General features: G+C 57.5%; 3 protein-coding genes across 6 annotated transcripts; 2 read left to right on the plus strand and 1 right to left on the minus strand.

The window, feature by feature from the left end:
• On the minus strand, positions 1,216–3,718 carry B3GALT6 (beta-1,3-galactosyltransferase 6). The gene has a single exon (XM_013970311.2). The coding sequence runs from the start codon at positions 3,622–3,624 to the stop codon at positions 2,635–2,637; it is 990 nt and encodes a 329-aa protein (XP_013825765.2). The 5' UTR covers positions 3,625–3,718; the 3' UTR covers positions 1,216–2,634.
• Positions 3,807–16,670, plus strand: SDF4 (stromal cell derived factor 4). Of its 4 annotated transcripts, none has more exons than XM_018059911.1 (7): positions 3,807–3,919; positions 6,777–7,129; positions 9,038–9,174; positions 9,469–9,582; positions 14,866–15,024; positions 15,225–15,400; positions 16,132–16,670. In XM_018059911.1, exons 2-7 carry the CDS (start codon positions 6,825–6,827, stop codon positions 16,306–16,308), a joined length of 1,068 nt encoding a protein of 355 aa, XP_017915400.1. In that variant the 5' UTR covers positions 3,807–3,919; positions 6,777–6,824; the 3' UTR covers positions 16,309–16,670.
• On the plus strand, positions 16,779–22,359 carry TNFRSF4 (TNF receptor superfamily member 4). The gene is made up of 7 exons (XM_018060551.1): positions 16,779–19,694; positions 19,947–20,069; positions 20,480–20,587; positions 20,842–20,908; positions 21,478–21,674; positions 21,844–21,972; positions 22,065–22,359. Exons 1-7 carry the CDS (start codon positions 19,553–19,555, stop codon positions 22,133–22,135), a joined length of 837 nt encoding a protein of 278 aa, XP_017916040.1. The 5' UTR covers positions 16,779–19,552; the 3' UTR covers positions 22,136–22,359.

Here is a 24,825-nt window from a genome sequence, read left to right on the forward strand (position 1 = left end):
CACTGGGGAGGCCAGGGTAGCCACCTAGGCCCCTCCCAAGGACCCAGCGTGCCCGGCAGCACCAGCTCTGCCTCTGTGCTGATGTCTTTCGAACAGTAGGGCCCAGCACACAGCAGGTGAAGAGCTCCTGGTTCCCAGGATGGCTCACTCCTGGGACAGCTCACACCCAGGATGGCCAGGGAAGGCTTGAGACCAGTGGGAGCAGTTGTGGGTGGTTTCGACAGCAACGCCCTCCCCCAACCGAGGATGAGGAAGTGACATTCAAGTGAACCAGGGCTGGCGGGGGCTTGGGGCAGGAGTGAGCCTGGTGTGGAGGGTGGAGGAGGCTGCAGCCAGGAGCCCAGGAAAGGGGCCTGAGTGTGGGGTTGCCGAGGGACAGGCAGCAGGGCCAAGCACAGCCCTGATGTGCTAGCTCAGGCTGCAGGGCAGTGGCCGTGGGTCCCCAGGTGCCCTGCTGGCTTCTCCTATTACAGATTTTTTTCCCACTTGCTGGGTGCATACCACAGTGTGCAGGATCTTAGTTTCCCTACTGGTGGTGGAACCCGAGCCCCCTGCAGTGGAAGCGCAGTCTTAACACTGGACCAGGCAAGTCCCAGTGCTGGCTTCTCCTACTCCAAGTGCAGGCTGGGCTGCTCCTACACTCTGGACAGGCCCCCGGCAGCCCCACAGCCCAGTGGCTGGCTGGAGGTCGTGAAGTGGGGGGAGGACCCCCACCCCATACAACAATGTCAGCATCTTGGGGTTGGCTGCATTGCCCCCTCCCCACATCTCCCTCCCAGGCTTCCAGCAAGGGGGCACAGACTTCCAGGGTTGCAGCTCTTGAACCAGGGATCTTTGAATCTATTTTCATCATGTGCACACGAGACTGAGGGACGTTCCCAAGGCCAGAGCTTACTGGCTACTCCTGGTATATCCAGCAACACTGGGATGAGTCAGGGGCTGGCCAAGCTCACAGCAGAAAGAAAGCGTCACCAGAACCTGACCATGCTGGCACCCGATTGCAGAATCCCAGCCTTCAGAGCCATGAGACAGCCACCCACACTGTGTGCTGCCTGGGCCAAGACACCCTTAAAATCCATAGCCTGAGAATGGCAGCTAAGAGGCGTGTCAGAGGCGTGTGCCTTCTGTCCAGTCCCCAGTGCCCCACAGTAGGTTGCAGGTAGGGGGCAGCAGGGTCCGGTTACCAGACAGAAAATGCAGAATCCAGCCAGCTGGGGAGGGGCCTCCATTGCCACTTTATTTGACTTCGGCCATGACTGTAGAGCTCACTCTCCATGTTTAAGGAGGAACAGAGCTGACTCATTGGAAAAGACCCTGATGCTGGGAAAGATTGAAGGCGGGAGAAGAAAGGGATGACAGAGGATGAGATGGTTGGATGGCATCGCCAACTCGATGGACATGGGTTTGAGCAAGCTTTGGGAGTTGGTGATGGACATGGAAGCCTGGCATGCAGCAGTCCACAGGGTCGCAAAGTCAGATACAACTGAGCAACTGCAAAACAACCTTCAGGTATATGCAAAGGGGCTGCGAACACCTGCTGCCCCCAAGGGGATGTACCCCAGCAGGGCTGTGTCAAGACTGACTTTGGGAAACTGTCAGTGCTTCCAGAAACACCTGTCCTGTGCAGCCACGAGGAAGGCTGAAAGAGAAGTGTTTTTAGAGAGAGGCAGTGGGGTCACCTTCCATGAAAACGGAAGAGATAGATACTTTTGAATTCTTCCATGTTTCAACACTCGAGCAGCAATGGGTCTACAACTCAAGCTGGAAAATTAATCCATAAATTCCAAGTTCTGATAGAAAAGTCTTTTCTTAAATAACTTAAAACATACAGACACCCATACACTCCCAACTTAAAACTATTCAAAAGTTACAAAATTTATAAATAAATCACAGGCAAGCTCTGCCTTACACGTACCACGAATTCACTCCAGACACAGACCAAGATACCATGAAAGCTGATTCATACGCAACGGACTTAAATACTAGATGACACGTGACAGACGATACCAGCAGGAGATGCAAGCGATGACCTAACCGCACAAGGTGAAGTAACTTCGATAAAAACTGTTGGGTTGCATCACACCTTAAGTCTCCAAGTGCCAGGGCCCAGTTTATGCGGTCTTGGCCCTTGGTGCAGGTGGACGGTCAGTACAGTGGCTTCAGGACATAACACTGTCCACTGCCCCAACAGGTTTGGGAATTTTTCTTTGGAGTCAGGTCCTCCAAGTCCTTCCAGCTCCACCCTCTGGCTCCTTGGCCCCAGCCTGGGAGAGGAAGGTAAGTGAATAGGCCCCATGGGGCTGCCTGATGAGGACGCCCTCATCTGATCAAATACTTGAATCGAGAAACAGGACATTTCTGCCTGGACACGATGCTGGTTCCAGACCCAGAACAAGATGCTCTCGGGTGGGCATGGACTGGTTCCTGGGCTTAGGAGTCATCCACCGCTGCGAGGCATTTGCTCGGAAGCCCGTTGTCACCAGACAAACCGGGTCCTCTCGAGGGCCAGCCTCATGCTAAGAACCATGCAAAAGCTGTCAGCTTTGCTAGAGGAAGGCCGACGGGAGGCCTTGCAGCACCGCCTTGCGCGGTTGAGACCCTGGCGTCCTGTGGGCACGCGGGCCGGCTCGGCCGTCAGGGGATGCCCTCTTTCCTCTGACAGCACTGTGAGGGCGGTGCCGACCAGTCATAGACGTAGGACAGGCGCAGCTGCACCTCGCGCTTGCACAGGCGGCCCTCGTGCGTCAGCGTCCGGTGTTTCTCCAGCATGTCCTCCAGGCTCTGCTTGTGTGTCACCAGGTACTGGTTGTTGCAGCCACGGGACTTGTACTCAGTGTCAAAGCGCGGGTCATGCTCTCGCTGCACGTCCACTGGCGCCAGCCAGGCGCCCAACGACACGTCTTCGCTGTGCCAGGCACGCAGGTACTCGCGGCTGAGGCGCAGGTAGCGCACCAGGTCAGCAGAGAGAACGTAGCCGCCACCAAGCGCGTAGGGTAGGTAGTAGTCGCACAGCTGCCAGGCGGCCTCACGCCAGCGGCCCCCGGGCCGGACACGGCCACGGCCCGAGAAGAAGCCCCAGTAGAGGCGGCGGCGGCGGGCAGGGTCACGGGCGCGCAGTTCGGCCAGCACCGCGTCCAGGCGTGCGAACGAGTCGTCGTCCGCCTTGAGCACGAACTCGAAGGCCACGTGCTCGTCTAGCCAGGCCAGCATGGCCAGCACCTTGGCTGTGAGGTTCTCGTACGCGTCACGCAGCCCAGGCAGCAGCAGCAGGTCGCCGTGCTGAGCCTGCTCCCGCTCCAGGGCACGCCGTTCCTCGTCGCCCAGCCCGCTGGTGCCCACAGCGAAGCGCGCCCACACGTCCCCGGGGCCGCCGCGCCGCGCCGCCAGCCACGTGCTGCGGACCACGCTGCGCCTCTCGGCCGCCCGCGGCGCGCTGGCCACCAGCACGGCCAGGAAGGCGGCGGCGCCCGCCGGGCGGACGGGCGCTGGTGCTGCGGGGCCGGAGAGCGCGGACTCGGGAGGCGCGGCACAGCGCGCCAGGTAGAGCAGCGCGACGCCGCCCAGTGCCAGGCCGCCCAGGCCCAGCGCCGTCCGGTGCCGCCACGCGCGCCGCAGCAGCTTCATTGCTCGGGGAGCGCCGCGAACAGAGGCCGCGCGTGGGGCCGCGCCGCGCCGCCGGGCTACGTGGATCCCCGCGCTATTCTCATTGGCTGCCCCGGAGAGCTGTGAGGCCGCTTCCGCCCAGGGAAAAGATGGCTGCGCCGGCGTCGGCGTGGGGAGGTCGCGCCGCTCGCACCGCCCCCCACCCGACCCGCCTCTTCCCGGAAGAAAGATGGCTGCGGCCTAAGCGGAGGCCCGTTGGAGGCGTAGCGGGCGCTCAGGCCGCGCTCGCGGATCCTGGGTGAGGGGAGGGAGGCCGGTGAGTGAGGGCCGCGGGGCGTGACAGCCCCCGCCTGGCCCCGGGGCGGCGGGAAGGGGGCGCGCAGGCCGACTGGGCCTCGGACGGCCCACAGCTACCGCCGACCGGGCCCCTCAGATGCCTGGGTCGGGGGGTCGGTGGAGCGAGGTCAGGGGTCGCGGCCCCGCCGTGCTGGGGGTGGGGAGCATCCGATCCGCCTGAAGCCTGGGACACCCGGCTCGGCCTGGGCCAGTCGTTGCCAACGCCGTGTGCGACTCCTGAGGCCGGGGACGGATCTGTTAAAAAACCGTTTGCGTTTTAACGACGATGGTCTTACCTGTTTCACAGAGTGGACCCCAGGGGTATTCAGGAACCCAGGGTGGGTCCCCCAGTCTGTAGGGCAGCCCCTGCTCTGAAATCCCTTCACCTGGGGCGGGAGAGAAGTGAGCGACTGACTCCTGTGCTCAACAAGGTGCAAAACAGGGTGTTGTGAACCAAGAGGAGGACGTCTACCTAATCTCCTGATACCTATCTGGTCATTTACGCTTTGTGCAAAATATCAAGTAAATAACACCCCTTGTACCACCATCAAGACAAGTAGAGTCTGGGACTGACCGTTCTTTCCAGAAGTGAAGTCCAGTCAGTTTGGACAGGACACCTGTGTGTTTATGGCCATGAATCACGAGGGCGGTGTTTAGGGCAGGAGGAAGTTGTCTTGGTTTGCTCGGGAATTCCGGAAACATACAGATGGTGGTGGAGTGGAAAAGCCTGCTGCGTGGACAGTGCTCTCAGACGGGGACAAACCGGAGTTCCAGAAGACGTGGTCGAGGGGGCGGTGGCAGCACAGAGTGCACAGCTGGTGGGTTCTGCTGAGGAGGGTGCAGTTCCTCTCAAACATGGAAAGAGAGACGTAGGCTGCCCATCCGTGAGACAGGTTCCCCTCCAAGGAATGAGCCAGCTGAGCCAGGAGAGCAGGATCTTGTCCAGGGATAACATGAAACCGACAGACACGTCTTTAGTAAGTGGAGGTTCTTCTATCTGGCGCAGAAAGAATTCAGTAATCCCCAGGGTGACAGGTGAGGAAAGAGTTTATAGTGTAAGACGTTTATGAGAGATACAAGCAGGTAGGCAAGGGGACTCTGCCCCGAGAATTAAGCTACTACATTTTTATAGCCAAAGGACAGTGGGGAGGGAGAGGAAGACCATCTTTTTCCTCGTTCTTGAGTAGATGCCACTCCTCCTTCATCAGCTCCTCCTCCATGTTGGGCGGGGACCTCCTTGTTCCTAGCTGGTCAAACTGTCTTGTCCCTCCCTGTGTGGTTAGGCTGTCCTGTCCCTGCATGGTCAAGCTGCCCTGTCCCCCATGGTCACGCTACCCTGTCCCCACATGTCAAACTGGGGCTGTCCTGGTGCAATGGGACTGAGAAAAAAGGTGGTAACTTAAATATGGCAAATCATCTCAGGTTTCAGTATAATGTGACCTTTTCCTTATATTTTTGTTTATAGTGAGCACAGAGGAGCTTGTCCTAGGAACCATTAACTTCTTGACTTTGCCAGGCAGGATGTGGGCCTTATTCCACCATTGTTTTATTGTTTTCGGGCATGTCTTGTGCTTCTGTTGCACGGTTTTGTTGCTGAGCAAGACTGCTTGGTTTTGTGGTTAGGCAGACCTGTTCTCTTGAGTGATCATTAATTTACAGGGGTCTCCCATACTTTTTCGTTTATTTATGATACCTTAGTGGGATTAACTATTTAATTACCTGCTTTATCTCTTTATTCTGTCCTCGTCAGAGTGACGTGCAGAGTTGTCCCCCTGCCAGGGGAGATGTTAGCCAGGAGCACATAGGACAGAAAAGAGGCATCAGAGAAGCAAGTGTCTGCCATGGGCCACGGGCTCTCCCTGGCCTCCGTCATGCTGAGGCCAGCACAGGGGTCTCCTTGATCTGGTGATGGGCACCGTGGTTCAAGAACCCTTTGTGCCTCAGCTTGGCTGCCAACGGCACCCTGGTTTGGGGAGCTTCCCTATGCTGCTCCCTTGCAGGCCTGCTGGAAGGGGCCTCTGAGGCACCTGGAAGGGCCAGAAGGTGTTTGCCTGGTGGACAGGCTCCAAGAGGAACACATTGAGGGGAATGGAGTCCTGCGGTGGGAGGGACCCTGGAGCAAGGACGTGTGTGTATTATGTGTGCGTATGAGCACATGTGGGTCTATGTGTGTACGTATGTATATGTGTGCGCATGTGTATATGGTCACAAGTGCACTTGTGCACGTCTCGTGCATGCATATGCTGTGTTTACGTGTGAACGTGTGTGTACACGGAGATGGAGAGTGGGAGGGGTGGCTCCCTGCCTGGCAGTTTGGGTTCTGTTGGCCCCAGGTGTCACAGAGCCTTGGGGCAGGAGCCTGAGGCTGAGGAGCTCTGGTGCCTTAGTTCTGGTCCCGGGGCTGGAGCGCTGAGCTGGCATCTGCAGTGTGAGTTGTGACTCTGGGGTCAGCTTCTTTGCCAGCAGGTTGAGACTGAGTGTGCTGGGCACTGAGCTGTAGGCCCGAGAGGGGAGAGGGCTAGCGATGCAGAGTGTACCTCAGGGAGGGAGTAGGAACTGAAGAAAAGGGAAAACAGGACATCCAGCACGGGCCCTGGAAATTGAGGACTTGTATTTCATGTTACCAAGTAAGCACCTCTTTAGCCAAGCATTTGCTGGGACAGGCTCTGGATCCTCCTGTAAACTTTTAAGGGATAGTCGGGGCCCGGCTGCCTCAGGCTGTTGGCTGCGGGCAGCTGTGCTGGACGAGCCGCAGGGCCTCCTGCAGTGCCTGAGGTGGTAGGTGGCTGTGGTCACCACCTCCCCGCTTCCTCACCCACCCGCCTCTCTCTCTGCAGCTCCTGGCCACATTTGCAGCCTGTCCCGCACCGCAGACCCTGGCGGCCATGGCCTCCAGGCAGGCTCCCCTCTGTGGCCTGGCTCCTTGCTGCCTCTGGCTCCTGGGTGTTATCCTTCTGATGAATGCGTCCGCCCGGCCTGCCAACCACTCATCTGCTCGAGAGAGAGCAGGTAATAGGGAGGAAAACGAGATCCTGCCTCCGGACCACCTGAACGGGGTGAAGCTGGAGATGGATGGGCACCTCAACAAAGATTTCCACCAGGAGGTCTTCCTGGGCAAGGACATGGATGACTTTGAGGAGGACGCAGAGCCTCGGAAGAGCCGGAGGAAGCTGATGGTCATCTTCTCCAAGTAGGTGTCACTGGGAGCTGTGGGGGGCATGGGAGTGGCTGGCCTCAGCCCCTCTGTTGGTCCTGCCCTGGTTTTGCACCAAGTCCCCGCTTGGTGCCATGTTGTGGAGGTGGAGCCCTAACACGTGCTCTTGGGAAGTTGGCAGCATTTCAACCATGGATGTGCAGCCCTGAGCTGCGCACTGTGCCCACCCAGGGGTGGGAGTGGGGTTCAGGTCATGGGGAACCCCCCAGGTTGTGGGGAAATGCAGAAACTAGCCTCCAAGGGACTGGATGTCCTGGGGCTGACCAGATGTGCTCCAGCCCCGTCCATCCACACTGTACATTTTTGTTATACATTCTGTGTCTGGCGGGGTTGTTGTGGGGCGAGGGGTGTCTAGCCTGCATTTACCTTCTTGCTGACTCCCCACACACCCGTCTCTCCCACGTGGGGCCCCATGTTTTTGCCATATGTGAACTGCTGTTTCCTTGCCTGCCCCGCCCGGACCAGAGCAAACAAGAAGCCTCAGGATATAGTTTCGAGCAAGCAGAAGTAATGTTGCCACAGCACTTCTTAAGCGAGGTTTTTATTTTGGGAGCAGTTTTAGATTTACAGAAAAGTTGCAAACCGAGGCACATTTGTGGAAACTAAAACACAGCGCTCCGTTACTGTTCCCGCTACTCCAGGCTTCAGGTCACATGCTGCCCCAGGGTCCTCTTTCTGCCCTGGATCCCATCCAGGATCCTACCTTTTCGTGGCCTTGACACCTACGAGGAGGACTCCTCAGGTGTTTGTAGCATGTTCCTGATTTGGGGTTTGTCTGCCGTGTTTTCTCCTGGTTGGACAGGGGTTGTGGGTTTTTGGAAAGAAGACCCCAGAAGTGAGGTGGCCCTCTTGTCACATCACATCAGGGCACCTGATGTTTGCATGACATCATGGGGGCTGTATGCCTGGTCGCATGGCTCAGGTGGTGTCTGCCAAGGAGAGTTGCAGTCTCTTTGGCAGTCTCCGGTCTCTTTGGCAGCCACTCAGGGAGAGGCAGCCCACCCTGCTGGGGGTGGGAGCTAAGCTCAGGGAAGACCCACCGTGTAGTCTGGAATTCCATGAGGAGGACGGACTTGTGGGTGTGTGTCTGCACTCTGGAGGGGACCCAGCTCTGTGCTGTTTGTCTGGCTACTTCCCTGTTCTAGCCTTGGCCACCAGGACATCATCAATCCCCAGCTCCTTGTTTTAAGCACTTCCTCCCTTCCTCGCACTGCCAGCCACTCCAGCTTCACCTCCTCATGTAATGTTCCTGCCGCAGTTCTCCAAGGAGCGCTAGTTTATTTCATTGGAGAGTGAGATTTAGAGATGAAGAACCAGGCAGTGGGTGTGGGCATTGCTGCTGGGGTGTCATTGCTTGTAGTCCTCTCCATGGACTTGATAACATATCTGTGCATGCTAACCTGTGTGTACATTTGTGTGCACCAAGTCACACATGCGTGTGTGTTCTGACCCACGTCCATGGGTGTGCATTAGCCATGTACACACTCACATGTGCACATCTCTCAACACACCTGCATCTACAGCTGTTTCTTTGTCTTGCTGGCTGTATCTGTGTGTCAACTTGCCTTTCCCCTGGTGTCTGAAATCCAGTCCTGTTATTGGGGCTCATTGGGCTTGCATCCCAAGTGTGTGGTCCGAAGAACTGGGTTGATGATGTGCCCCATCCTGTAGCAAGGTGGTCCCAAGACTGATGGTATAGGGCCAGGCACACTGCCCAGCGTGCTCCCTGATTCCCCCGTATCTACTCAGCTTTTCCTGTGTGCCCTTCGGGTGGGATGTGTTACTGTTGGTGGTGGTTTCATTCTTCCTCTGGAGCCCCTCTGGCCATCCTTCTGTCTGTCGGGGTCCTGGAGGCCTCGTCTGACACAGCCTGTGGGCCCGCAGGGTGGATTTGAACACCGACAGGAGGATCAGCGCCAAGGAGATGCAGAAATGGATCATGCAGAAAACAGCTGAGCACTTCCAGGAGGCTGTTGCAGAGAGCAGGGCACACTTCCGAGCTGTGGACCCCGATGGTGACGGTATGGCCAGCCCATGACCTGACCCTGAGGGGCCTGAGGCTGCCGGCAGAGGACAGCTCATGGGCAGGAGTGGGGCTCCAGGATGAGGGAGGGTGGGGGGTGCCACTGGCTGTGCAGATGAGGATCTGCACGGCTGGGCTCAGGGATGAAACTTGAAGCTGGTGCTTTGCTGCTTCTGCCTCTATAGCTGCCCGTGGCACAAAGATTTTTGACCGATGGCTTAAAATAACTAAAATTCTCTTTTTAAAAAAGGTTCCTTGTTAAAGCTCCTAACAGGTTGGTCTGCTCTTTCAGGCCACGTATCTTGGGATGAGTACAAGGTGAAGTTTTTGGCAACCAAAGGCCACAATGAGAGAGAAGTTGCTGAAAAGATAAAGAATAAGTGGGACCTGAACATCGATGAGGAGAGTGAGTGCTTGGCTCCCACGGCTGGCGTAGCACCGAGACAGTGCAGGTGCCGGGCGGGGCGTGGGTGAGACGTGGCCACAGCCTGTGTTCCTGCAGGCCCTTGAGACAGAGCCTCCAGGACCCTAAGGCACGTTGCAGGGGAGGCGCAGGGACAGACGGCAGCCTCTAGTGGCTTGAGCTCTGGGGAAGAGGTGGCAGATGGTACCAGAGCACTGGGAAGTGGGTCTCGGCTGGGACTGGTCCTCAACCCTGGATGAGGTCTGATCCTGAGAGTCAGTGAGGTTGTGGGGGCGCTTGCCGATGGTGCCTGGCGACCGTGCTACTGAGTGTGGCGACAGATGTAATTCTCCCCTTAGCTTTTCAGAGAAGTTCCTCTAAAAACCTGTCTCACTGATACACAATTTGATGCCTGTTAGCTGAGTTCTGAAGCATCACTGAAGCGTTGTTAGGACGTTTAGTGATTGCTGTCTTCAGCTCTGCCCTCCCATCCCTCCCTCGGGGTTTGTTCTCAGCCAGGTGTCGGGTTCGGCTCGATGGGCATTGTCAGAGTGTAGCACGCCATCTGTGGTCTCCCGTTCGGTCTTTCCTCGGCACGTCATCCCCGCCGTTGTCATCAGTGTGTTGTCATCTCTTGATGGACTTGCTCCAGCTGTTCCTGAGGCATTCCCCGTTTGTCTCGTGCCTGCCTGGCCGTCGGGATTGAGTGCATCGTGGCCTCCTGCGGGTGTCCGTGGCCCTGCCTGCCTCTGCTTTGGGAGGGCCAGTGCTGCTGTATTCAGTATTTGTAGATGCACTGTGGGCACCACTGTTCTTTGTCGGGGTTGGCGTTTCTAGGACTGGACTCCCTTCTTTGCCACTGAGTGTGTGATCCATGCCTTCTTTCTGTTTGCACTTGCTCTTTTTTTTTTTAAAGGTTTATTGTTATTATTTTAAAATACTTATTTGGCTGTGCTGGGTCTTGGTTGCAGCACATGGGGGTCTTTGATCTTTGCTGTGACTTGCAAGATCTTTTGTTGTAGCATCTGGGATCTGGTTCCCCCACCAGAGATCAATCCCAGGCCCCCTGCATTGGGAACACAGAGCTGTAGCCACTGGACCACGGAAGTTCCTCTTTAGCTTCTAATTCCCAGTTCCACTTGTTCTTACTGGTGTGCAGGAAAGTGACTGGCTTCTCTATGTCTGCCTTCTATCCTGCAGCCTTGCTATACTTGCTAGTGGTTCCAGAAGTTTCTTGTCTATTTTGGGGGGTTTTCTTCACAGGCAGTTGTAACATTGTTGAACAAAGATAGTGTATTTCCTCTTTGCCAATCATTGTCCCTTTTATTCCTTTTCTTGTCCTAATGCATCAGGACTTCCAGTACAATGTTGAAAAGCAGTGGTGAGAAGAACCATCCTTGCCTTAAATCTGATTTTAGTGGGAAAGCTTTGAGTTTCTCACCATCAGTTATTAGTATGATCTTAGCTGTGGAGTTCTTTGGATGTTCTTTATGAAGGTGATGAGTCCCCTCTGTTCCTAGTCTACTGAGAGTGTTCATGAATGGATTTTGTCAGATGCTTTTTGCATTGTCATTGTTGTTCAGTTGCTAAGTCGTGTCTGACTCTTTGCGACCCCATAGATTGGTGCACACCAGGCTTCCCTGTGCTTCACTATCTCCCGGAGCTTGCTTAAACTCATGTCCATAGAGTCCATGACGCCATCCAACCAACTCATCCTCTGTCACCCTCCTTCTCTTGCCCTCAGTCTTTCCCAGCATTAGGGTCTTTCCCAATGTGTCAGCTCTTTGCATCAAGTGGCCAAAGTATTGGAGCTTCAGCATCAGTCCTTCCAGTGAATTTTGAGGGTTAATGTCCTTTAGGATTGACTGGTTTGATCTGCTTGCTGTCCAAGGGACTGTCAAGAGTCTTCTCCAACACCATAATTCAAAAGCATCAATTCTTTGGCGCTCAGCCTTCTTTATGGTCCAATTCTCACATCCATACATGACTACTGGAAAAACCATAGCTTTGACTATACGGACCTTTGTTGGCAAAATAATGTTTCTGCTTTTTAATATGCTGTCTAGGTTTGTCTTAGTTTTTCTTCCAAGGAGCAAGCGTCTTTTAATTTTGTGGCTACAGTCACTGTCCACAGTGATTTTGGACTCCAGGAAAACAAAATCTGCCACTGTTTCCACTTTTTCCCCAGCTATTTGCCATGAAGTGATGGGACTGGATGCCAGGATCTTAGCTTTTTGAATGTTGACTTTTAAGCCAGTTTTTTCACTCTCCTCTTTCAACTCTCCCCAAGAGGCTCTTCAGTTCCTTTTTACTTTCTGCCCTTAGAGTGGTATCATCTGCATATCGGAGGTTGTTGATATTTCTTTTGGCAGTCTTGATTCCAGCTTGTGATTCATCCAGCCTGGCATTTCTCATGATGTATCTTGCATAGAAGTTAAATAAGCAGGGTGACAATATACAGCCTTGACATACTCCTTTCCCAATTTGGAACCAGTCTGTTGTTCCATGTCCGGTTCTAACTGTTGGTTTTTGATATGTGTACAGGTTTCTCAGCAGTTTCAGGTAAGGTGGTCTGGTATTCCCATCTTTATAAGAATTTTCCAGTTTATTGTGATCCACATAGTCAAAGGCTTTGGTGTAGTCAGTGAAGCAGAAGTAGATATATCTCTGGAATTCTTTTGCTTTTTCTATGATCCAGCGGCTGTTGGCAATTTGATCTCTGGTTCTTTTGCCTTTTTAAAATTTAGCTTGTACACCTGGAAGTTCTTGGTTCACATACTGTTGAAGCCTAGCTTGAAGGATTGCGAGCATTTCATTGCTAGCATGTGAAATGAGTGTAATTTGCAGTAGTTTGAACAGTCTTTGGCATTGTGCTTCATTGGGATTGGAATGGAAACTGACCTTTTCCAGTCCTGTGGCCACTGCTGAGTTTTCCAAATTTGCTGGCATCTATTGATAGGATCCGGAGAAGGCAATGGCATCCCACTCCAGTACTCTTGCCTGGAAAATCCTGTGGACGGAGGAGCCTGGTGGGCTGCAGTCCATGGGGTCGCTAAGAGTTGGACACGACTGAGTGAATTCACTTTCACTTTTCACTTTCATGCATTGGAGAAGGAAATGGCAACCCACTCTAGTGTTCTTGCCTGGAGAATCCCAGGGATAGGGGAGCCTGGTCTATGGGGTCGCACAGAGTCAGACATGACTGAAGTGACTTAGCAGCAGCAGCAGCATTGATAGGATCGGAGAAGGCAATGGCAACCCACTCCAGTACTCTTGCCTGGAAAATCCCGTGGACAGAGGAGCCTGGTGGGCTGCCGTCTATGGGATCACACAGAGTCAGACACAACTGAAGCGACTTAGCAGCAGCAGCAGCATTGATAGGATCATGTGATTTTTCTTCATTAGCCTGTTGATGTGAATATCAATTGAGTTTCAGATGTTGAACCAACCTTGCCTATCTGGGATAAATCCAACTTGGATTGTAATCTTTGTGTACGTTGTGTGGTTTGATCTGCTAATATTTTGTTGAGTGTTTTGCATTTGTATTGATGTGAAATCTGGTCTGTAGATTTCTTTTCTTGTTGTGTGCTTTCTCCGTTTGTTGTTAGGACCTCATAGAGTGAATCAAGAAGTGTTCCCTCTGCTCTCTTTTGGAAGAGGTTGTGGAGATTGATGTGGCCTCCTCCTCACATGTTTTGTAGAATTCACCTGTGAACTGCCCTTGAGGCTTGGTCTTTCCAAAGCATTTTATTATTTCATGGGCTACATGAAGTTTAGCTTTATTTTGTGAGCCAGTCTGTCTTTGTAATACATGAGATAAGCTCATTACTGTTTCTGTTTCTTTGTTTCCCTTTCATCTTTCCCTCTGCTGATGTGGGATTTAGAGACCTCGCTTTCCTTTACTCAGCGGTCACATGACCCCATATGGCTGCCTGACAGGTGTGAAGAGGGTGCCCGGCTTTGCAGGTGTGCCCATGAGGGCTGCTTGTTGTGGGCAGGGGTTTGTATCTTATAGCTTTACTTTTTCCTGTTCATATGGATGACACCCGTTTAACTTAACAGAGTACAAGTTGAGAGCGTTTCAGTCTGTTCCTGGGCGGAATAGATGCCCCCTTCCTGTGCAGGTGATGCCACCCAGGGTTTTGGTTCTGCTGTTTTTTTTAAACCTATTTTCTTCCTATTTTTATATGTTTCCATTGTTTTCCTGTGGTTCAGACAGTCCCCTGAAGGTGTCCTTCAGAGGTGGCTGGGGGCCTGGTTCTCCTGTTAGCTTTGGAGATTTGGTGCTGGCTTCTCAGGCAGCTGCCAGTCATCTCTGTCTGGTTGTCTTCAGCGCCCTTTCTCTGAGGTGTGTGTGGCTCAGGATGTGTCCTTCCTGTATCTAGAGGTTGTGGAGTCTCTGTCTGCACAGCCCTCAGCTGACTCCTCTGTGCTTGTGCATCTGGGCGGGGGTGCGCAGATCTGGGGATCAGAAGTGAAGAGCAGTTTCGGGGTGCCCAGAGACCCTAGAGTGCATCGGGGGAGGGCTGGCTGGTGACCCCCGGTGGGTACCCAAGGCTGCTGTCCCAGTGTACCCAGACAGGCTCCCCCAGGTCCCCGCTCCTGGCCACTGCGCTCCAGTCTCTGTCTCCTGCACGAGGACACCTGAGCTGAGGGCCCACCTGAATCCCAGTGGTCTCACCTTAAGACCTTTCACCAATCATATTGGCAAAGACCTTAAAAATCAGGTCTCGTTTGCAGGCTTTGGGTGTACTGCGCTTGCTTTTCCCCCTCCCCCGCTGGACACGCAGATCATTGCTGACCACTGGCCTCCAGGGTCCCTGCTCCCTGCATTGGGCCTTCTCATGGCAGGGGGAGTGAGTGTCACTTGGGGGACACATGACTCATCTCTGGAGACTGGGTTTTCCTTCAGAGCACTGCCCAGTGAACGGGAGGAAACAGGAAGGAATCAAGCTGTGCCTTGGTTCCTGCAGAGCTGGTGGCCTGCCGCAGTTTTTCCACTGCCCAGGAGCGAGTAGGGGTGGGGCTGCATTGGGGTGGAGGGGTCTGTGTCTGAAGGGGTCTATGTCCGGGTTGGGGGGCCTCTTTAGTTGAGAGTTTGTGTCTGCGTCTTGGGGGCCTGGCATCTGTTCTCTGGGGGCTGGGTTCCCCTCTGAGGGCCGAGTCCTTGTCCCGGCACCTCTGTGTCCCGAGCTGCCCCCTTCTCTTGGGCTGTGCGTCTCAAAACTTTCCAGATGTCTGCAGTGGTCCTGTGTGCCTGGGTCCTCACGGACACACCTCTCTCAGCACAGGAAGTCCTGGAGAACCTCAAAGACCGCTGGTATCAGGCGGACAATCCGCCCCCGGACCTGCTGCTGACAGAGAGCGAGTTCCTATCGTTCCTGCACCCTGAGCACAGCCGCGGCATGCTGCAGTTCATGGTCAAGGAGATCATCCGGGACCTGGGTGAGGCCTGGCCGCGGAGGTCAGCCTGGGCTGGTCCTAGACTGGGTGGCCTGGGGGACTGTGTGCTCGCTGCTCTCGGTCACGCTGAGACCACACAGATTGAAAACCTGATGGCAGAGCCCCATTGGCTGAGTTTCTCCCGAGTGGCCTTGGTGGTCCTGGGCCCACTGGATTCTGACATCTGCCCTCCTGTCCCACAGACCAGGATGGTGACAAGAAGCTCTCGCTGTCTGAGTTCATCTCTCTGCCCGTGGGCACCGTGGAGAACCAGCAGGGCCAGGATGTTGATGACGGCTGGGTACGGGACAGGAAGAGAGAGTTCGAGGAGCTGATTGACGCCAACCATGATGGGATCGTGACCATGGCAGAGCTGGAGGTGGGTGTGGGGCCATCCTGTGCTGGGAGGCAGAGTTGATCTGGCTGTGGCTGGGCACTGGTCAGGGGAACTGGAGCCTCGGAGCTGGGCCGTGCAGCCGATGTCATGGGCTCCCCTTCTTGGGCCCAGGTGTGCTGTCCCCCATGGGCAGTCTGGCCAGACTCTGGGGTGGGAGGGCTGTGCACAGGCTGGACCCGCTGCCTGCCTGTCAGTGTCTTCCCTGGCGTCGTGTGTAGGTGCTGCATGGCCTTGTTTCCTCCCGTGGCTGGATGAGTCATTGCATTTTATTCCAGAATCCCCTGACCCCTGCTCATAGCTGGCAGGATGTCTGGTTTGGGCACTCCTACCTGTCAGCACTGCCGTCCTGGCGGTTGGTGTGCATGTGCCCCGCTTCGGGGCCTCCCTTCGCCCTGCCCTTCTGTGGCTGGACACCCTGATATGAGCAGGGAGGTGCCCACACAGGTGGAGGCTGCCTGGCCCTGAGCCACTTCCAGCCTGGTGCCCGCTTTCCAGAACAGGCCCACCTCCTGGCTCCACAGCTTCTGTCCTACCAGCCAATGGGTATTACAGACCAGGCTCCGCCTGCTGTAGCCAAGGTGTAGGTGCCCCATGAGTGCAGGGTGTCCTCAGGGGGGTCTTGGTTGCATAGCTGGGTGTGGCCTGAACCTGAGGAGATGCCCCTGGCCTGGAGGGGTTTGGGGTGCGTCGGGGCTGAGCCGCTGCCCTTGCAGGACTACATGGACCCCATGAATGAGTTCAGCGCCCTCAATGAGGCCAAGCAGATGATTGCTATCGCTGACGAGAACCAGAATCACTACCTGGAGCCTGAGGAGGTGCTCAAGTACAGTGAGTTCTTCACTGGCAGCAAGCTGGTGGACTACGCCCGCAGCGTGCATGAGGAGTTCTGAGCCGCCACCGCACCCCCGCCCCCTTCCTGCCCCCGCAGCACCCCGCGGGCTGCCCGCACCCTGATTCCAGTGTAATCGCTGCATCTCGCTTCTGAGAACTCAGAGCCCCACTGCCGGAGGCACTGACCACATCAGGGCGGTGGGCTCCCCCACCGTGGGAAACGACGAAGCTCCTGCCATTCCCTCGAAAACTGAAAGGTGAAACTTTGCTGGAAACCGGCAGCCAGTGGCCGGGGTGGGGCGGGGTGCTGGGTGGGGCTGTGAGAGCCACCGGCCCGTGGCCGTCAGTCTCTGAGGAGCATGAATATTGGTGACAGGAATCACATTAATTTACTTCAAAATATAGTTGCCTTTTTCTCTCAGCTTCATTGTTTTGGTGGGAAAAAAAACCACGTAGACGATTACTTGGGATGTTTGTGGCCAGGCGGCTTCCCCTTGAAGTTTTGCGGTGGGCGGTTTGGTTAGAACCTGGGGCTTCCTAGCGTTGAAATTCACCTGTGATCGGGTGGGGCCTCAGCTGCCAATTTAAAGTCAGGAGCGAGAGTCCAGGCCTGGGTGAGGCCACCTGGGAGGGACCAGGAGGAAATGGGACTTTAGGACGGAGGAGGGCTCTGAGGATGAGCGCTCCCAGGGATGGGGGTAGAGAACTAGGGGCACTCACAGAGTTTGGAAAGCACAGGAGTCCTGGCCTGGGGCTCCCTGCCGGAGATGGGGAGGAGCAGTCCCGGGGGTTGTGGTGAGGCTGGGGAGTTGGGAGCCTACAGTGGGGGAGATGAGGTGACAGGTCCTCTACTGGCTCCTTCCCAGGGTCTGCTGTGCCTGGTGCATGGCTGGCGTGTGGGGTGGAGGAGATAACACACTGGGGGTCAGATGACTGAGGGAGGGTCACCCACCAAGCTCGCTGCCTCCCAGCTGGCCCCTGCCGGGCACTGTCGGAGGCCTGAGTCCACGAGGCCTCAGTGGATGGCTCACCTGGCCAGATGGTGTACGTGGGCCTTGGCTAGGGCGGGGGCTCTGGCCGAGTGGGCATCGGGGCCAGCCTGAGCTGCCCACGTGACCTGCTTCCGAGCAGTGTGGGGAGGGGCTGCCCCAGAGGAGCAGGGCGCGGCGACAGAGCTGGTTTCCAGACAAACAAGAGGAAAGAATGTTTTCAGAACTGAGACAGAATGCGGGGCCATGGCGGTGGCTGAGGCTGAACGTGTAGGCGGGCAGCCGCCAGCAGGTGTAACTTAGCTGGGACAGAGATATCAGTCAGCCAGGTCCATGGGCTGCCACATGTGGACCCTGTGTGCGGCAGGTGTTAGGGCTTCGGGCAGAGGGCGGGGTGGTCCTGTAAGGAGCAGGGTGCTGCCAGGCCCGGAGTTACTGCCATCTCAGAAGCTATAGTTCGTCTTAAAAATGTTTTTCTCACCTTCAGTGGAAGAGGTGTACAATACTTGCATGCACACGTGTGTATAACAGACTGCCTAGGTGCTCTACCCCTCCCATGTGGACCCTCCCTCTCTGGAGCGCTGGGGCAGGGACCTGCGGTGGCCCCTGCCTGCCGGCAGAGCCAACTGGTGGAATTTCCTGCAGGTGGGGAGGGAGCCCCACTTCTTACCTGTGCCCGTCACCACCAGGAGGAGGGGGATTTCCAGCCCCTGCGGGAGGCTCCCCGCCCGAAGCTTCAGGTTAACTGTTAAGCAGAGAATCCTGTCTCTTGGTTCAGATTTTAAAGGCACCGAAGACATAGAACAGCCTCTGCCTTGGGGCACCAGGATGAGAGCTCTGTGTGGGAGGAAGCATGTGCACATGTGTGCACGCGTGCCTGTGCTTGTCTCCCCTCGCGCCCCACAGTGCCGGCATACCAGCCGTCCTTCTGTCCCAGGGGCCCCCGGGGCTTGTCTTTCCTGTCTCCCCCAAACCCGGGTGGCTGTGGGGTCAGGGAGAGCCTGGCACGGCCTCCAGAGTGTTGGGAGAGGCAGCGCTCGTCCAGCCAGGGGGCAGAGCAGAGGGGCTGTCCTCATGGGCCACCCCTTCTAGACACAAGCCCAGGGCTTCACGAGGGCAGCACACACACGTCCAGGCACGTGGGGCTAGCACCACACATGCGTGCCACACATGTGGCTGACACATGCTCCCAGGCACACATCACACCCAGGATACCTGGGTGCTTGACCAGCAGTGCATGTTGGGTCTGCGTGGGTGGCTTATCCTCTTCCAGTCCTGGAGGCTGGACATCGGAGACCCAGGTGTGGGCATGGCCAGTGTTGCTGTGTAGACAGCTGTTTTCTGTGGGTCCTCATGTGGTCGGCTTCTGTGCATGTCTGTGCCGTGACCTCCTCTTATGTGGGCACAAGCCACACGGGATCAGGCCCACCTGTGACCCCACCCCGCCATCATTGCCCCCTAAGAGGCCCCTTCTTCCAGCATAGCCGCATGAGGGTCGGGCTTCCATGTGTGGGTCGTGGCTCTAATGTGAATTCAGCCCCTGGCGCCTCCTGCTGTGCTCAGGGACATGCAGCTGCTTTCTCACACCTGCACACGCCTGCATACACTTGCCCAGGCTGGCACTCACTGTGGGCACTGGTCAGGAGGTGCCCAATCCACCAGAACTGCTGGCATTGGTCTGGGCTACTTTTGGACACTTGGGCCAGTGACCGTGCTCCGGAGCCCCCAGTACCACCTCCCCTCCCCCATAGTGGATGCCTGACTCTGTGTGCTGCCCTAGCTCACCCAATGACTCTGGGCACCCTTTGGCGGAGCGGAGGGGAGGATTGGCATCAGTGCAGCTCCCCCACTTCTCCTGAGGGTTCAGCCCTGCAGAGAGAGTGGGAGTCTAGAAGCAGCGAGCCAGGTGAAGGTGTCCCAAGACCATTCTGGTTGGGGCAGCCAAGATGCCTGGCCGAAGGGGCTCCGGCTCTACTTCACCGTGAGACAGGAGTGGGAGTGTCCTGTGGTGGTGCAGACCAGCTGGGCTGGAGATCTGGCCTGGCCCTAGTAGGGCTGGGGGAGCTGCGGGTCCCTCCTCGGGCCCTGGGCCTGCCGGCTGGGCTGAGCTGAGGCCTGTGGGCCCCGGACCAGAAGAGAAGGCTGGGAGTAGGCTTCCCAGACTAGCTGCCTTCCAGCACTTCCTGGGGCCCTCCTAGTCCCCTCCTGGTCCCCTCCTCCTGCCCTCCCCACCCCTCCCCCGCAGCCCTTATAGCCACATCCTGCAAGGAAAAACCCCAGACTCCCAGAGCCTCGGAGCTGAGAGGAGCTGAGAATGTGCGTGGGGACCCAGCCGCCCAGGGCGCCGGGCTCAGCCCTCCTGCTCCTTGGGCTCGTGCTGAGTGCTGCGGCCCAGCCCCACTGTACTGGGGACACCTACCCCAGTGGCAACAGGTGCTGCAAAGAGTGCCAGCCAGGTGAGTGGCCTGGACATGGAGGGAGGGGTGCCTGCAGGGACCTAGGACCAGGAGACAGGGTCGGAGGACACGGATGGGGCAGCAGGGACCTGCAGATGGGGTCACGCACTGCAGGTGTCATGAGGCAAGTGGAGTTGGGTTAGTGGGTGATCTGGAGCCACGCCTGGGATGACGGGCCCAGCCAGAGGTCGGGTGGGGCTCCTGGGGGAGCACCGGGCTGTGCAGGGCTCTGACCCCGGCCTCCCTCAGCAGGTTATGGGATGGAAAGCCGCTGTATCCACAACCGGGACACAGTGTGCAGCCCGTGTAAGCCCGGCTACTACAACGAGGCCGTCAACTATGAGCCCTGCAAGCCCTGCACCCAGTGCAGCCAGAGTGAGCACCACGGGTGCCCAGCACCCACGTCAAGACTTGACCGTGGCGGGGGCCTGCCCTGCCCCCCGGGGCCCCACAGCCAGCTGAAATGACCCACAGGGCACCTCCCCTTCCTAGGGGCCCAGGACCACGTGGCTTTTGCTGGGGGGGGGGGGTAAGACCCAGAGTCAAGGGCTGCAGAGGGTCCTGAGCAGACTGGAGGGTGTTAGAAGGGTGGTCAGAGCTGCCACGGGTGACCCTTGGGGCCGTGTGACCAGGAGGGATGTGGCGTGCGTGGTGAGAGAACCAGAAGCTGCCCAGCTGTAAGGGGCTGCTGGTCGGGAAGGTGGCTGTGGACCCTTGACCCCCATCCTCAGCCTGCTCTGCAGCTCTGGCCTCCCCACTGACCACCCACCCCACCCAACCCCCAGGAAGTGGGAGTGAACCCAAGCAGAGATGCACACCCACCAGAGACACGGTCTGTGGCTGCAGGCCGGGCAGCCAGCCCCAGGACAGCTACGGCTACAAACGTGGAGTTGGTGAGGGGGCCTTGGGAGCTATGTGGAAGGAGCATGTCCCTCACACGCTGTCACTGCTCCTCCCAGAGCCCCCACCCCAGCCCCAGCTGAATGCCCCTTCCCCAGCAGATCACACTAAGATGGGCGTGGGGGTCTCCCAGGTCAGGGCCCATGGGTGGCATGCACATGGGGAGGGGCTCTTGGAGACCCTGGGGAATGAGTCTCTGGGCACCCCAGGGGTGGCAGATGGGCAGAGCCTGCTGACTCTGTTGCAGACTGTACCCCGTGCCCACCAGGACATTTCTCCCCGGGCAATGACCAGGCCTGCCAGCCCTGGACCAAGTGAGTGTCCCTGTGGCCGGAGGGCTTGGGTGGCCTGGAGTCTGGGAGCCAGGGGTCAGGTCTGGGAGTAGGAAGCTGCTGGTTGGGAGCTCCTGGGCCTGAATCCCTGTAACCCTTGCCCCACCCCACTCCGTGATGGTCCATGCCCCCACCATAACCCCTGCTCAGCCCTGGCCCAGCCTCCCACTAGCCTTCCTGCTGGGTCAGAGTAGGGAGCCTGTGAGACCCCAGCCCAGGCCCTGGGAGTGTGAGAGCCTCACTCACTCACAGCGGAAAGGTTCCTGTCCTTGTCGGGGTGAGCCAGAGCAAGCAGGAAGAGAGTAGACGGGGGTTTGGGAGAGGAAAGTGCAGGTGGGAGCAGGCTAAGCGCAGGAGGGCCCGGCAGAGTCTGCGGCCCCTCTCCTCGCCACCTTTGGCCTGGACTCTGATGCTGCCTGAGTGACCCCTGCCAGTGTGGACCCCTGTTGCTTCCCACATCTTCCTGGTACTGCCCCAGTTCTGGGCCCATCCCACTGATAGGGGAGGAGAAGGGGGACTCTGGCCTGATCAACACCCTTGCCTGCCCTCAGCTGCACCTTGTTAGGAAAGCGAACATTGCGGGCGGCCAATAGCAGCTCGGACGCCATATGTGAGGACAGGAGCCCCCCGGCCACACCACCGTGGGAGACCCAAGGCCCTCCAGTCCAGTCCACTACTGCCAAGCCCACCACCTCCTGGTCTAAGGCCTCACAGGGGTCCTCCATGCCCCACACAGAGCCCCCCAAGGGTAAGGGGACCTGGCCTTGCCCCAGCAGGGCCCTCCCCCCAGCCCAAAAGGGGAGTGGAATGGGTGGGGAGGATAGGAGTAGAGACTCCCTCTGGGCTCGGTGGGGCCCTCCCTATTGTGGGTCCCTTCCCCTGGCAGACCCCACCCAGCAGGCCCTGCCTCCTTGCAGCCCCTGAGCTGTCCGCTGTCCTGGGCCTCGGCTTGGGCCTGGGCCTCCTTGCCCCTGTGGCTGCCATGCTGGCCCTGCTCCTCCACCACAGGGCCTGGAGGCTGCTGACCAACACCCCCAAACCCCCAGGTGAGTGCTTATGGCGGGCCCCAGACCAGATGGCCTCCCAAGGTGCAGGACCCCTGCCCACTTCTCACCTCTTGCCCACACCTCCTCCCCAGGGGGAAACAGCTTCCGGACCCCTATCCAAGAGGAGCACACTGATGCCAACTCCAGCCTGGCCAAGATCTGAACAACGTCTGCTGGGGTGGGAGCCGGTGACCCCTCCCCAGGATGGGGCCCCCGAGGGGCAGGGGGCCCCCCAGGTGCAGGTTGCCCCCCTGTCACCCCTGTGCGTGGCACCCTGACCCCTGCCCTGTGCCGTTTTAGGTGCTCCTGGGCTGGCCCTGGGCTCTGCTACGTATGCTGTGCATACTCCCCGCCCAGGGTGGGCCCCCAATAAACGACGTTGGCAGATGTGGGCCTCTGACTGGGCTGCCTAGGGCTGGGGGGTGGGCAGGGGCTCCCCTGGATCCCTCACAGATCCCAGGGCTGCTGTCCTGTTCCCTGGGCACATCCCACCACCTGTAGGGGGTGGGGGAGCCAAAATAAGTGCCTTGGGGAGTCAGTGCTGCACCTGTCAGCCACATGAGACCCTGACCTGGGGACCTTCCCTGGGCCACTTGGGAGGGGCTAGCAGGGGCTGGCCCCAAAGGTCATCCAGGACCACTCCTTGGGTTGCTGGGGCTCCTCCCAGGAGAGGGCACAAGTGTCTGTTTCTTCTCAAACCCCATGCCCTGCTAGACCCAAGTGTATGGTGACCCTATGACCCCCATGACACCTGCAGGGCCCCCGAGTCCCCTGAGACCAGATCCATGCCCTCGGGGAAACTGGGTGCTTCCGACAGGGCTGATCCTTCATCCACCCTGGGCGGGAACAGAACGGGCACGGTTATGCGAAAAGGTTCCCAGGTGGGAAACTTGCGTCCATGGACAGCAGAATGGGCTGTAAAAGCCCGCATGGTCAGACCATCCTGCTGGTCAGCACTGGGGGCGGCCCTGGCTTGGGCAGAGGTGTGGACTTGGGGTGAGTGGCCAAGGGCTCACTCGAGGTGTGCAGGTTAAACAGCTCAGGGAGCCCAGGTCAGTGTGGAAATGCTCTGCAGCCAATAGACATTTGCGCCCCAGGTGTTCAGGCAGATTGCAGAGCTACACTGAACCAAAATAAAAGACTCCCAAGCCTCTGTTGGGGGGGTGGGGTGGAGCAGAGAAAATCTGGGCAAAAGCCCGAGGCCTCACCTGGTGCACTTGGCAAATGAGCGCCTGGCTTGCTCTCACAACTTTCCCGCCTGGTGGCCAGGACCCTGGCATCGCTGCACCAAGAGGGACCTCCACCAGCTGAAGATCCTCCTGCCACATGTGTCAGGCTGCCTTCCTGCCCCCTGCCCCAAGTTTCTTGGGCTGGCTTTCTCCCCAGAGCTGTCCTGGAGGCCCATCCATCTCTCCTCAAACCTCTGACCTCTGGTGGCCTCTTGGGGAAAAGGAACAATGGGACCATCATATGTTCTTGGAAGGCTCTCAGGATGCAGCAGTGAACACACACACCCTGTGCCCTTAGAACGGGCAGCAAATTGGCACCACCGGTCAGGGGTCTGTGGTCCCTGGGCAGTGCAGAGACTGTGCAGAGAGGCTACGGAACAAGCCAGAGGGGCCTAAGGGAGAGCCCAGGGCCTTAGGGCCTGAAAGGTCGAAGGTCAAGGGAAGGGGCTTCCTCCCCAAACCTCCCAGCTGCTTCTCAGCCATGAGCCCCCCACCTGACCCCTTGCCTGGTGGCTCCACCTCTGAACAGCTGACAGATGGAAGGACAGAGGTTGATCACTTTCAGTTTGCTTTTATGCGGCCGCTAAGCACACTCTCCACTCCTGTCTCTGCTGACAAGCCTCCTAAACCCTGCTGAGCTACCCCCTGGGCCCACAGACACCCACCCTGATATGCCCACACTGGGCCCTCCCCGCTCCAGGGCCCCCACCTGGCTCCCCATCCTCCTCCCTCAGCCCTCCTGATTAACTCCTGGACCCCGTGTAGGACCCTCTGCCCCATGAATGAGCATCACTTGTGTGAGCTGAGACAAATGAAAAATGTGATGAGCTGCTCAAAAAGTATTGGAAAATACAGCTGGCAGATAGAGATCTCCCCCGCAGTGCCAGGTCACAGAAACTCCACAGCTTGCAGCTGCGTGGGAGGGCCCTTCCGGAGCCTTGGGGACCAGAGGGCGACACAGGTCCCCACCTCCAACGTCAGTCTTGCTTCTTGTCACACACGACCCTCCCTCTGGTTTCCTGCTGCTGCAGGTGGCAGTCCCCTTTGCACAGACAGCTGACCCCTGGTGCCTGCTGTGCTGGTCAGCTTCCAGAAGGGCCAATAGAGAGAACCTGGTTGAACAAGCATCATTTTAGGGGATTTATCATTTTTTCTTAGGCTCTTACCAGAATTGGGGTGACACCAACCTACAGACCTAACTGTTCAGGCCTTTAAAATGAGCAGTGGCAGAAGGTCCAGAACTGCCCAGTTCTCCATTCCGCACCTTGCCCTGGGATCCAGCGATTGCTCAAACCATCCTCCAGTCTAGGAGCTGAGCTGTAATCTGGTGGTCCAGAGAGAGGGCCAGTCCTAGGGTCCTCACCTTGCCCTCTAGGAACCAGAGCCACAGCCCCCGCAGAGACCCTCCCTTTTCTGCAGGGCCCAGTTGCTTCTCTGAGGAGGGCCTTGCACATGCTGGGACCTGAGTCACAAACCCTCTCATTCTCAAACCAAGTTTCATGGGTCTGCCCTGGTCACCAGGTCATGACCCTCAACATACCTATGGGTGCCACCAAAATCACACTCCTGGGACCCCCACTGCCCACCCTACAGCATTCCCAGGGATCTCTGCCCATTTCCCCTG

This window comes from Capra hircus, chromosome 16 (genome assembly GCF_001704415.2).
Source record: "Capra hircus breed San Clemente chromosome 16, ASM170441v1, whole genome shotgun sequence".
Classification (NCBI taxonomy): domain Eukaryota; kingdom Metazoa; phylum Chordata; class Mammalia; order Artiodactyla; family Bovidae; genus Capra; species Capra hircus.

Coding starts and splice junctions, on each gene's coding strand:
- B3GALT6 (XM_013970311.2), bottom strand. CDS start 3,624: ATGAAGCTGCTGCGGCGCGCGTGGCGGCACCGGACGGCGCTGGGCCTG.
- SDF4 (XM_018059911.1), top strand. CDS start 6,825: ATGGCCTCCAGGCAGGCTCCCCTCTGTGGCCTGGCTCCTTGCTGCCTC. Junction 7,130..9,037: donor CTGATGGTCATCTTCTCCAA/GTAGGTGTCACT, acceptor GTGGGCCCGCAG/GGTGGATTTGAACACCGACA. Junction 15,401..16,131: donor TGACCATGGCAGAGCTGGAG/GTGGGTGTGGGG, acceptor CTGCCCTTGCAG/GACTACATGGACCCCATGAA.
- TNFRSF4 (XM_018060551.1), top strand. CDS start 19,553: ATGTGCGTGGGGACCCAGCCGCCCAGGGCGCCGGGCTCAGCCCTCCTG. Junction 19,695..19,946: donor CTGCAAAGAGTGCCAGCCAG/GTGAGTGGCCTG, acceptor CTCCCTCAGCAG/GTTATGGGATGGAAAGCCGC. Junction 21,973..22,064: donor CAACACCCCCAAACCCCCAG/GTGAGTGCTTAT, acceptor CCTCCTCCCCAG/GGGGAAACAGCTTCCGGACC.